Below are 12,737 nucleotides of genomic sequence, written 5' to 3' on the forward strand. Positions count from 1 at the left end.
AAGAACCTGATGTAAAATTCCTCTTACGAAAATATCTTCTAATATAAATAATCTCAAATACCTAAGAAAACTTGCAAGCCAAATACGTTCACTACAGGAAAAGTTATAACAGCAAAATCATTCACTACGTAAACATCCCCAATTAGGGAAGAAGCTAACACAAGGCACTCTTGCCCTGTCAAATATGCAGCCACTTAAACTAGTACATTTAAAGAAACTGTAAAAATGGATTGGATATGAAAAAAGCACAGTACCAAACTGCACAGCCTGATCCCACTGTATAAAAACATGCGCAGAAGCAAGGGGAAGTCAGTGCACCAAATGGGAGGCATGGTTGTCTCTGGGTGGCGGAATTAAAGAGATTCCTTTTATTATCGTTTTCTGTATCTCATGTATTTGCTGCAGTTAGTAGGTGCTGTTTTATGATGGACTACTGGCCATATACCTAAAAGATTAAAAGCTGCTCCAACAGTTAATTTTCTGGAAAATTTGAGGAGTATTCTACCACTTACTCAGTGTTAGCTTTCAGAGACTAAGATACCCCTCTATTTTGAAGATGACCTCAGAAAGCTACAGAACTAAAGAAGAAAGCATAACTGCTTCTTGGCGCTAAAGTCCTTATAGACATTACTTCCTATTCCAGACCTGCATCTACCAGGGAGTGAAACCATTTCATGCTTATTCAATGAAAATTCGTAATACATTTGGCCAAGATTTTGTTTGTTTGTTTGTTTTGTTTTGTTTTGTTTTTGAGACAAAGTCTTGCTCTGTCGCCCAGGCTGGAGTACAGTGGCATGATCTCGGCTCACGGCAAGCTCTACCTCCTGGGTTCAAGCGATTCTCCTGCCTCAGCCTCCTGAGTGGCTGGGATTACAGGCATGTGCCACCATGCCTGGCTATTTTTTGTATTTTTAGTAGAGATGGGGTTTCACCATGTTAGCCAGGCTGATCTCGATTCGCCCCTTGCTTGGCCTCCCAAAGTGCTGGGATTACAAGCATGAGCCACTGCGCCTGCACTAGCCAAGACCTTTTAAAGAAAATATATGAAAATATAAAAAATACAAGAAAATATAAGTTTCCAATCCTGACATACTCTTCACCTCCAAAATGCTACCAAATATATGTGGTCTATCAAAAAAAACCAACTACCTAATGCATTAGCTGACAAATTTGAATATTCTGTGTGATTTCACTTATGTACAGACATTTCATTCAGAAGAACATTGTGAACATGCTAGTTTACAGGCTTTGACAGCTGCAGAGAACTTGTAAAGGAAAACCTTCATTTAACAGATAAAAAAAGTCCCAAGGCATAGGAAGGGAGGCGTCCACTCAAGATAAGCAAGGCAATATTCACAGCCCATGCTCTTTCCCAAGGGAATACTTAGAATGGCTCAAAGCGCTGAGACATGCCACACACCTGTCCCCGTCAGTGGGGTCAGAGTGCACACACCTGTCCCCGTCAGTGGGGTTAGCCACACACCTGTTCCCGCCAGTGGGGTCAGAGTGCACACGCTGCCTGGCTTCTGCTGCTGAGGGACAGGCATCTTCCTTAGCTCAGCTCCGCTGGACAAAGTCTGAGCTGATGGCTCAGGCTTGCACCCGGGTGGACCTGGACTACAGTCCCAGTGCGGTCTTCTACCAGCCACTGCACCTGAGCAAGGCCCCCACATCCACCCCTTCCTCTGCATAGAAGAGTCAGAAGAGCAGAAAGTGTACAGAGGACAGACAAAAAACATCGTGGCCCTGGGGATGTCCTCTTTCTCCCCTGGATGGAAAGGCTGTCTACAGGCTGTTGCCAAGCCACTGTCTACTCTCCATCCGTGATGATTAACATAAATGCGGATAGGCTGTGAAACCTCTGGACCCCATTTTTGCAGCACTAATGCTTGGCAACTTTCATCCTGACATTTAATTTCTTAATTATACGCCATCAACTTCAAGTTACAATCCTTTTGATTAACCAGAACAATTCTGGGGCACAGGTCAGAACAGGAACAGCAGCCTCCTAAGAACATTCATCCACCATGTCGGTTATCACTAGTTTCATGAAAAAAAAGGTTAGAGTTGGTATATGGATACTAAAGGCTAAAATGAAAGAGGGGTTACTGGAAATGATAATGCCAGAACCTCGGGGATGTCTTTCAGATCTTCGGGCACCTGTGGTTTACAGTGTCTGCACCTGCATTCAGATGGTCACAGTTCTAGGGCCTTGGCTCAGGCCAGGACCATTGTGAGTCCTTTTCAATGCCAAGTAGCATGGGCCTAGCTTTCAAGGCAACTTCGATTGCATAATGGAACTGCGGAGGGCAACTGAAATATTGGCACTGCCTTGTCTAACAAGCAGTGACTATCCTTCATGCACGTGAACTCCTGAATCTTGTTTTAACCTGAGTAGGAAGAATCACAGCTGACTCGGATCTCATCTTCAGCTCCATTTCTGAAAACATAATCTGCCTTTTTTTCTCTGACTCACTTCAGAGACCCCACGCGAGGAGCAGCCTTGCTCAGGAAGAAAGCGTGGGTCAGGGCAAGGACTCCATTTATTTACAACAAGTGAAGGGCTTGGGGCTGCAATGGTGGCAGGCGAGGGCTTGCTCAACGGATGTGCTGCTCCTGCAACATGTCTGAAAGGCACCAGTGTCCCTCACATCATAAAATAAAAGCACAGATGGTAACTTACCCAAAGTGACTGGATAAGTTCATGGAAATACAAAAGAGAAGGAGGTTTTTGATCATGATAAAACCAGAGAACATTCCATTGTCCATTCCCAATAAGAATAGTAGTTGAAGCAGGTGAATATGGGGGAATAACTCTTCCCTTCTCCAGCCTGATCTTGAAGCTGAAAAGCACACAAAGCGGGGAAGCACGTGAACATCAATGCTGTTGTGTCACAGTTCCTGGAATGAAATCACACTGCTATCACAACAATTTGCAAAGAAAGGAGCCTGCTGTCCTTCCCCAGGACAGCTGCATACCAGGTATTTTCCACCACCCTCACTGGGCAGTAAGTTGGAACATAAAAATAAGTAACAAAAGGCTTATTTTTGCTTCTAGTCAGGGTGCAGAATCATCCTAATTTATTGTTTTCCACTCAAATAGTCTGTTTTGTCTTTCAGTATGCTATCAAATAAACCATTAGTCCAATTATTAAAATAAACGCTTTAGTTATCTGAGCGACTGTATTTTGTATCCGTCAAATCCACAAGTGCAATAATTTTACCTTTCTGAAATATCTGCCACGCGTTCAAAGCCAGCAAGCTACTCCTCTCTCTGCAAGGCACTGAGAAAGTATGTGGAAAGAAGTGGGGAAAAGCACATTTAAGAAACAGGTTTTCTGCAGGATCACAATACTGTAACAACTGCCTATAAAAGAGTGTGGCTACTTTCCCGGCATTCGGTCCCCGTGACTACATAACTTAACCACTGCATCTGTGGAAGTCTCTCCGCTCAGTGCTGGACCCTAATTAATGCATTTGAGATCCAGGCAGACATTGTCCCTGGGCTCAACGACCAACCTTCGCGAAAACGCGCATTTCTCAGTATGCGCATAACGCAAATAGGTGCTCATGGCATCCGAACAGAATGCTTCGAAAAGAGCGTTTTCCCAACAAGCCCACCCACCCCCAACCCCCGCAAACTCCGGAATTGGGAGGCACAACAGGTACTTCCACCTCGGAAGCGAAGGCCTTCTGCGACTCCTGCCAAGAAGGGCAGGGTGCCATGCGGTGGTCGCCTGGGCGCGTCCTGGGGCTCGTCGCGGGGCCCGGGCCAGAGCCAGGCGGCGAGCACGCGGCGCTGCATGCGGGAAACCCAGGCGGCGCCTCCAGCCGCCCCTCAGCCCCGAGCCAGGGACCCCCAGGAGAGGCTGCGCTCTCACGACCCTCCCGACCCCCACAGAGGCTCACCAGGGCCGGCGCGCCAGGGCAGGTGGGCGCGGGGGCTGCACTGCGGAGCCGCAGCCTCGGTCGCCCTGGCACCCGCGGTCTGCCACCCGCCCGGTCCGCAGCGGCGCGCCGAGGGTCTCCAGCTCCCGGGCCCTCCCCTGCTCGCTCCCGGCTTTCGCAGACCTCCCCGGGTCCTGCCCCGGGTCCGAGTCGAGCGCTCCGCCGGGCAGCGCCTTCCTCCTGGGCTGGGAGCGTGCGGTGCAGCGGCGGCTCCGAGTCCCCTGGCCTCGAGCACCCCGCGCGACTCGCGCGCGCCACCCCCGCGGGGTCCGAGTCCACCCCGCGAGCAGCGCCGGGACGCCGCGCGCCTCAGAGCCCCGGGGCTGACGCTGGCCTTCCAGGTGGGCGATCTCTCCCCTCCGGCTCCTGCGATGGTGGCAGCGGGTGTCCCCCACCCCCAATTGGTCACTGCACCCCGGTGCCCCGTCCGGCAGGGCTGAGCCGCCCGGACCCCGCGCCCTTCCGTGCCCGGCTTCAGCCCCGCAGTCGCCGGGGTAAAGTTTGCGCTCTGGCCTGGCCGCGCGCCCCGCCTGCTCTGCACCTCTCCTCCCCGGCCACGCAGCCTGCCGCTCCGGCGCCCCGAGGAGAAGGGGTGCGGACCGAGCCGGGGCCGCCGGTTCTCTTCCCCGCTCGCGTCCTCTTACCCCACTGCCCCGGCCCGGCGCGCCCAGGGCTCACCCTGCGCGCCGGCCCCGGGAGGCGAGCCGTCGGTGAGGGTGCATCCTCCTTCTCCTCCGCCTGCTCTCGCCCGGCTGGCAGGCGCGGAAGGCCGGTGCGGCGTCACCGCCCCATGCTGCCAGCGCGAACTTCCCCGGCGCTCCCGGGCGGAGCGGCTCCTGCGCCCCGCGCTCCCGCCGCCGCCCTGCAGCTCCGCTCCGCGCCGCGCCCGGGGCCGCGCGCCGCCCGCCGCAGAGCCCCCCGCGCCCCCGGCGCACTCACGCCCGCTCTCACCTCGCCCGAGCGCCACATGTCGTCTCCGGGCTGGAGCATCGGCCCTCTGCGGAGCGCTCCGGTAGAGGCCGCCAGACTCTCGCAAACGCGCCCTCGGCCGGGCTCGGCGGAGGGGGAGGGCGCAGGGCCCGCGCTCGGCCTGCAAGGGGAGAGGCCCTGCCCTGCCGAAGTTTCTTCAGGGCCCTCAACAGTATCTTCAGCGCCTCGAGTAGTCACCACCGCTCCCTTGTGCAGCAGGGATGGGAAGGCAGGGTCAGCAGTCGGGTGACGGAGGTCGGGACTTGGAGAGCTTTGCTCCCTAGAGTCGGCCCCAGCGCCTCCCTGCCTTGGACATTCTTTCCATCTCCCTCATAGACAGGTATGCATTGCTAAGGGAGGGACAGCCAGGGTCACACTGGACTGGATTAGAATGAAATCCTCACCTAATGCAGTGTTTATCTGGGGGTTTTCTGAAGTTCTGTTCCTTGACAACAAGCAACGGGAAAGGGCCCTGGGGGTGCAGGTCGGAGAGCGCGTCTGGGGTGACCGGGCGGGATCTTCCCAGCAGGGCTTCCGAGCCACATGGGGTCACTGCCTCGTTAGCCATGTACATGGGGTCTTACTATGGTCATTCCGTCGGTGTGTCGTCGGTCCTAGTGGTGCAGTCCCTGGGAGGTGAGGGTGGCATTAATAACAACTGCGGGGCAGCAGGGACCCTTCAAACAACACAAGCAAGAGCGCATCGTCCAGGGGTTGCGGGCTCTTGCTTCCTCAGGAGTTGGGGGACTCTCGACTGTAACACCCAGTGGAAAACGTTCAAGACTTAAAGGAAAGCCACTGAAAACGTGATGGGGAGGTTTACTTACACCATTCTCCCATTCCTTTTGTGAAACTGCGTTGTTCATGGTCTCTTTTAACAGAATAATGGTAAGTAAAGGCAAATTCTTAGCTCCCCTCCGGGAAAGATCTTTGACCTTCCAGTGTAGGAAGCCTTTCATTTTTCCAATTATCTCTAATACAGTGTATTCCAAATCTAAGTTACCTACTAATACTTCTGCACATTCCAGAAACTCTGAAATTTTCTGAAAAACAGAACTTGTAAATCTATTCCAGGAATAGGACATAAATATACATAAATGTGCAAATATACAGGAAGTGTTTCTCTGACTATACATTTAGCCACACTATTAAATAACTGTTTCCAGTGGTTCTTCAGGAAATATGAATGAAATAAGATGCTAATTTGAATTTTCTAATGCTGAAATGGACCATTGAACGCATGCATTTCTTCGTTTTCTAATTTCTCAAAAGATGTACCACTAGGGTGAAATTCCTTGGTAGACATTAAATTTTAGAAAGTTAACAACATGGTTTTATGATCAGCCTAATATAATTTTCACCTATTAGGTGTTGGAATTCTAACACCTAATACCAGCGACAGCTGCTCTTCTCTCAGGATTAAACAGCATAATGCAAATCAAAGAGTTGGAAGAATTGGTCAATTTAAAACTTCACAGTTTGTCACACAAAGTCGTTCAGTGTGAGTTTGCAAAAATAAATGTATATAAACAAGGGATGACTTTTGTATTAGTGAGGGTTATAGACATTAATTCTTAACAATAAAAGAAATGTCAGCTGTAAGTAAATATGTTCTTTTGATGGATTATCTTTAAAACTTCCATTTTTTTGGTACACTTTCTATCAGCTTTATGTCCACACAACACATATTATTGAATATATAAAAATCATCTTAAGCTAGAGTCATTCTTTAACATTGTATTTCAGCATGTTGCTTACATTCTTTTCTCTTCCCTGTAATGAAATGCTATGCCACTCTCTCTCCTCCTAGTGTTTATGTAACATAACATAGCCTCACTTTAGATGGACTGCTCTGAGGGGACAGTGAAATCGTAAGGCCTATCAGAACCTTATAGAAACTCACATTGCTAGAAGAGTACTTACTACCATTTCAATGATTTTTGTTTTACTATGGAATTCTGTATTTGTGCTGAGAAATAATGGGCTATCCGTTGAATTCCCATTTGTTCCATTAGCATTTTCTCTTTATTGAATGAAATTAAGCAATGACGTGATCGTTGTGGAAGACAGTAGAGGGCACCCTAGTTCCACACAACGTCGGTCTTGGCCCAGTCTTGATAAGAATTTCATTTCCAGTGTGACAGCCTGAAATAGCTGCAGATGAGGAAGCTGGGCCAGGAGTAGAGCATGTGTTCACAGAGCACCCACCTGTACCCCAGTCAGGGGCGGGAATTGAGACAGTGGCTGTGTTTGCATGGGTGGATGTGGTAGATGTGGCTGAGACATGAACACAGTGCCGTCGTATAAGCGAGATCATGTGCTATTTGTCTTTCTGTGCTTGGCTTATTTCACCAAGCATGTTCTCCAAGTTCATCCATGTGGTCAAAAATGGCAGGATTTCCTTGTTAGGGCTAAATAATATTCTGCCATATATGTATGTATATACATATACCTATACGTGTGTGTGTATGCGTGTGTGTGTATATATGTGTGTGTGTATATATACATAGATATATATATGTGTGTGTGTATATGTCACAGTTTCTTTATTCATTTATCCATTGGCAGACATTTAGATTGTTCCATTATCTGGCTATTGTAAAAAATGCCAAAATGAACATGACAGTTCAGATACCTGTTTCAGATATTGATTTTATTTCCTTTGACTATATCCCCAGAAAGGGGATTACTGGGTATATAGTGGTTGCCAGGGGCTGGGAGAAGGAGAGACGGGGAGATGTTGGTCAAAGGATACAAAACTTCAGTTATGCAAGATGAGTAAGTTCTGGAGATCCACTGTACAACACTGTGACTATAGCTAACAACACTGCGATGTATACTTGACACATGCTAAGAGGGTAGATCTCATGTGTTCTCATCACACACACAAAAGAGGGCAGCTCTGCGAGGTGATGGAAATGTGAGTGAGTGTGATTGTGATGGTGACGTATACATAGATCAGTCAGCAAGCTGAACACCTCAGAAACCAGGTTTTACATCAGTGAATGGATGAACATATCTACATTTCTGGATTTTAAAAAATGAAAAGAGAAGACACCCCACAGCTTTAGCAACATTGGGCATCCATTCCCACCCTCCTGCATCACCTCCATTCTACTGACACCTGACATAGGTCCTTAGAAGAACATGGTCTATTCTTTTTCACACTTTGCCTCCTTTGTGTAACTAGGAAAATAGAGGCAAATGGGGCTTTTTAAAAGATACTAATTTTTTTTCTAATTTCATTGTATCTATTTTATCTTCATTAGTGTTGTATTTATATCCCTATTATGCCATTATTTAATTTTATTTTGTGATGGCCCTAGGGTTTACAGCAGGCATCTTTAACTTAGCATAACCTATCTTTTTTTTTCTTTTTTTTCTTTTTTTTTTTTTTTTGAGACAGAGTCTTGCTCTCTTGCCCAGATTGGAATGCAGTGGTGAAATCTCAGCTCACTGCAACCTCGAACTCCTGGGTTCAAGTGATCCTCCCACCTTAACCTCTCAACTAGTTGGATCTATGGGCATGCACCACCACACCCAGCTAATTTTTGAATTTTTATTAGAGACCAGGTCTCACTATGTTGCCCAGGCTGGGTTCAAGGGAACTCCTGGATTCAAGGAATCCTCCCACCTCAGCCTCCCAAAGTGTTGGGATTACAGGTGTGAGCCACCACGCCCAGCCTACAGTCTACCTTTAATTAATACCACTTCATGTACAGTATAGTGTATGAAACTTACAATAATATACTTCTTTTTTACTTCCTGTCCTGTTCACTCTTGTTGTCACACATATGACTTCTGCATTCAGTGACTTATATTTCGCTTTAACAATTTCTTTTCTTTTTTTCAGTTTGTGAATGTAGAATATCAAGGTGCCAAGTCTTGTTGACATGTCTTTTCTTTTTAAAAAAAAATTCAATAGATTTAAGGACACAAGTTGTTTTTGGTTACATGGATGAATCGTGCAGTGGTGACGTCAAGGCTTCTAGTGTATCTTTCACCCAAATAGTGTACATTGTGCCCAGTAGGTAATTTTTCATCTGTAGGTAATCTTTCACCTCCCGCCCATCCTTCTCCCTTCTGAGTCTCCAGTATTCATTACTCTGGAAGTCCCTGCATATCCAGAGCTTTGCTCCCACTTATCAGTGAGAACGTGCAGTATTTATTTATCTGTTCCTGAGTTACTTAGGATAATGGCCCCCCAGTTCCATCCAAGCTGCTGCAAAGAATGTTATTTTATCCGTTTTTATGGATAAGCAGTATTCCGTGGTGTATATATGCACCAGATTTTCTTTATCCACTCAGTTGATGGGCACTTAGGTTGTTTCCATATGTTTGCAATTGTGAATTGTGCTGTGATAAACATACATGTGCAGGTCTTTTTCATTTAGTGACTTCTTTTCCTTTGGGTAGATGTACAGCATGGGGTTGCTGGATGGAATTGTAGATCTACTTTTAGTTCTCAGAGAAACCTTTGTCCTATTTTCTATAGAGGTTGTACTAATTCACATTCCCACCAACAATGTATAAGCATTCGCTTTTCATCACATGCATGCCAACATCTGTTGTTTGCTGACTTTTTAATAATGACTATTCCTGCAGGAGTAAAGTGGTATCTTATTGCACCTTTAATTTTCATTTCTTTGATGATTAATTATGTTGAGCATTTTTTCATATGTTTATTGTCCATTTTTACATCTTCTTTTAAAACACGTCTCTTTATGTCATTTGCCCTCATATTAATGGGACACTTTGTTTTTCTTGCTGTTTTGTTTGAGTTCCTTGTAGAACAGTCAATTATTTTTAAAATAGGTTTTCAAATGAGAAAAAAATTTTGGGGGGTGTGACTTTAATTCTGCTCATAGAAAACCCTTCGTTACTTCCTGCAGCGCAGGTGTTCTGTGGTGAGTTCTACAAACTTATTTCTCTGAAAACGTTTTTCTTTCGTTTTCACTTTTTAAAGATACTTTTTTCTCAGCATAGAATTCCAAAATTCTGAAAATTTTTGAATGTGTCTGTATGTACAGATATTTTTATATGTACAGATGTTCACCAACTTACAATGGTTCAACTTATGATTTTTGACTTTATGATAGAGTAAAAGTGATGCTTCAGGAGAAACTACACTTTAAGTACCCACCAACCATTCCGTCTTTGACTTTCAGTAAGTAGTCAATAAATTGCATGAGATATTCAACACTTTGTTATAAAATAGGAGTTGTTTTCGATTATTTTGCCCAATTATAAGCTAATGTAACTGTTCTGCACACGTTTGTGGTGGGCTAGGCTAAGCTATGATGTTTCCTAGGTTAGGTTTATTAAATGCATTTTCGACTTACAATAGTTTCAGCTTGCAATGGATTTATCAGGATGTGAGCCCACTGTAAGTCAAGAAACACATACAGTCATACAATGTGTAATGACATTTCAGTCAATGATGGAATGAATATTCAATGGTGGTCCTATCACATTATAATGAAGCTGAAAAATTCCTATTAGCTAGTGACATCATAGCCATTGTAATGTCACAACACAATTACTTAATTGTTTTTTAATTTAGTGTAGCCTAAGTGTATAGTCAGTGTTTTTAAAAAGTCTACAGTAGTGTCACAGGTCTTCACATTCACTCACCACTCACTCACTGAATCACCCAGAGCAATTTCCAGTCTACAAGCTCCACTCATGGCAAGTGCCTTAAACAGATGTTGCATTTTTTATCTTTAATGCCAATAGGCTATGCCATACAGCCCAGGTATGTAGTAGGCTATACCATCTAGGTTTGTGTAAATACACTGTGATAGTCACACAATGACACCAATCACCTAATGATGTATTTCTCAGAACGTATTTCTATCATTAAGTGACCCATGACTGTACTCAAAGCCCTGTTCCACTGTCTTCTGGCTTGCATTTTTTCTAACATGAAGACTGCTGTCATTCTCCTCTTTATTTCTCTATAAACAATATGTCTTTTTTTGTGTCTGATTTCAAGATGTTCATCTTTTTTTTTTTTTTTTTAGTATTTCAGTTAGAATTTGTGACTTGGGTGTATTTTTCTTTCCTTTATTCTTTCTTTTTTCTATTCTGTTTTGGAATTCTTTGAGTCTTGGATATGTTAGCTTATAGTTTTCATCAAATTTGGAAATTTTTTTTACTTTTTTTTTTTTTTTTACATCTTTCTTTCTGCATCTTCCTTTTCTGCCTTTTACTGTCCCCATAGGCCACTGAAGTTTGGTCAGCTTTTTTTTTTTTTTTCTCTGTGCTTCACTTTAGATACTTTTTATTTCTCTTTCTTCAAGTTCATTGATCTTTTCTTTTGCAGTGTCTGGACTGCTATTGAGTCTATTCAATGTATTTTTCACTTTAGGCATTGCATTTTTCATCTGTGGAAGTTTTGTTTTTTTCCTTAATATCTTTCATGTCTCTCCTTGTTATTTTCATAGTTAAATCTAAGAGCATATTTATCATAGCATTTTAAAGCCATTGCCTGCTAACTTTGTCATCTTTTGGTTCTATTTATGTAGACTGCTTGACTGATTTTTCTTCTGATTATGAACTACATTTTTCTGCTTCTTGTCATGTCTGCTACTTTTTCGTATTGGAGGTTACGCATTGTTCATATCCTGTTGTTGAGTGTCTAGGTTTGGTTGTCTTCCTTTCAAGAAGGTTGTACCTCATGCTGGCAGAAATTTAAATTACTTGAAGTTCAAGTGGATCTTTTGGAAGCTTGTTTTTAAGCTTTGTTACAGAAGATTTATAGTAGCTTTATTCTAGAACCAGTTTAGCCCACTCTAATTTGTGTCTCCTGTGGTGACTCCATTGAATGTCCCAGGCATTCAACAAGGACGTTCCACTTGATTCTCTTTTTTTTTTTTTTTTTTTTTTGAGATGAAGTTTTGCGCTGTCACCCAGGGTGGAGTACAGTGGCATGATCTTGGCTCACAGCAACCTCTGCCTCCCAGGTTCAAGTGATTCTCCTGCGTGAGCCTCCTGAGTAGCTAGGATTACAGGGGCATGCCACCACATCTGTCTAAGTTTCGTACTTTTAGTAGAGACAGGTTTTCACCATGTGGGTCAGGATGGTCTCGAACTCCTGACCTCATGATCCACCCGCCTCAGCCTCATTTTTTTTTTTTTTTTTTTTTGAGAGACACATCCTCATTCTGCCTCCCAGGTTGGAGTGTAGTGGCACCATCATAGCTCTCTGCAACCTTGAACTCCTGGTCTCCAGTGATCCTCCCACCTCAGTCTCCTGAGTAACTGGGACTATAGGAACATGCTGCTGCCCCCAGCCCAATGTGATATAAATATATATTGTGAAATAATTACCACAATCTATCAAATTGACCTGTCCATCACCTCACATGGTTACAGGGTGTATGCGTGTGTGTGTGATTAGAACATTTAAGATTTAAGAAACTGATAGCTTCTCAAGTATCAGTTGCAATGTGGAATCTATGTACAAAGACTATTTTATTTCTTCTTTCACAATCTGCATACCTTTTATTTCCCTGTTTTGTCATATTGCACTTGCTAGGACTTTCAGTAGGAAATTAAATGGAAGTGGTAAAAGAGGACATCCTTGCCTTGTTCCCAATCTTAACTTCTGCATTTTTAAAATAAGTTAAGAATAGGAGTCAGTAAATCATGGCCCATTGTTGAAATCCAGCCTACTGCTTAGTTTTATAAACAAGGTTTTATTGGAAGACAGATGTCCATTTTTACATTGTCCACGGATGCTTTCTTTCTGCAATGACAAAGGTGCGTGATTGTGACAGAAACCAACTGGTCTGCAAAACGTAAAATACTTATTCCCT

The 12,737-nt window shown here is 44.6% G+C and overlaps 1 protein-coding gene across 6 annotated transcripts in view; it reads right to left on the reverse strand.

Annotated features, from left to right (window-relative positions):
• Positions 1-4,949, reverse strand: part of GABRA5 (gamma-aminobutyric acid type A receptor subunit alpha5) — an 80,836-nt gene extending 75,887 nt beyond the window's left edge. Inside the window, exons 1-3 of one of the 6 annotated variants that reach the window (XM_015141721.3) lie at positions 4,900-4,949; positions 3,225-3,284; positions 2,684-2,843 (exon numbers count right to left, since the gene is read on the reverse strand). In XM_015141721.3, coding sequence (XP_014997207.1) covers positions 2,684-2,769 — 86 coding nt within the window. In that variant the 5' untranslated portion in view covers positions 2,770-2,843; positions 3,225-3,284; positions 4,900-4,949. Of the gene's footprint in view, positions 1-2,683; positions 2,844-3,224; positions 3,285-4,592; positions 4,837-4,899 lie in introns of those variants that run through there. The other 5 variants (XM_001109231.5, XM_015141720.3, XM_028850628.2 and 2 more) reach the window with 5 other exon arrangements.
• Positions 4,950-12,737: the final 7,788 nt, after the last annotated feature.

The sequence above is a fragment of the Macaca mulatta genome, chromosome 7 (assembly GCF_049350105.2).
Source record: "Macaca mulatta isolate MMU2019108-1 chromosome 7, T2T-MMU8v2.0, whole genome shotgun sequence".
Taxonomy (NCBI): Eukaryota; Metazoa; Chordata; class Mammalia; order Primates; family Cercopithecidae; genus Macaca; species Macaca mulatta.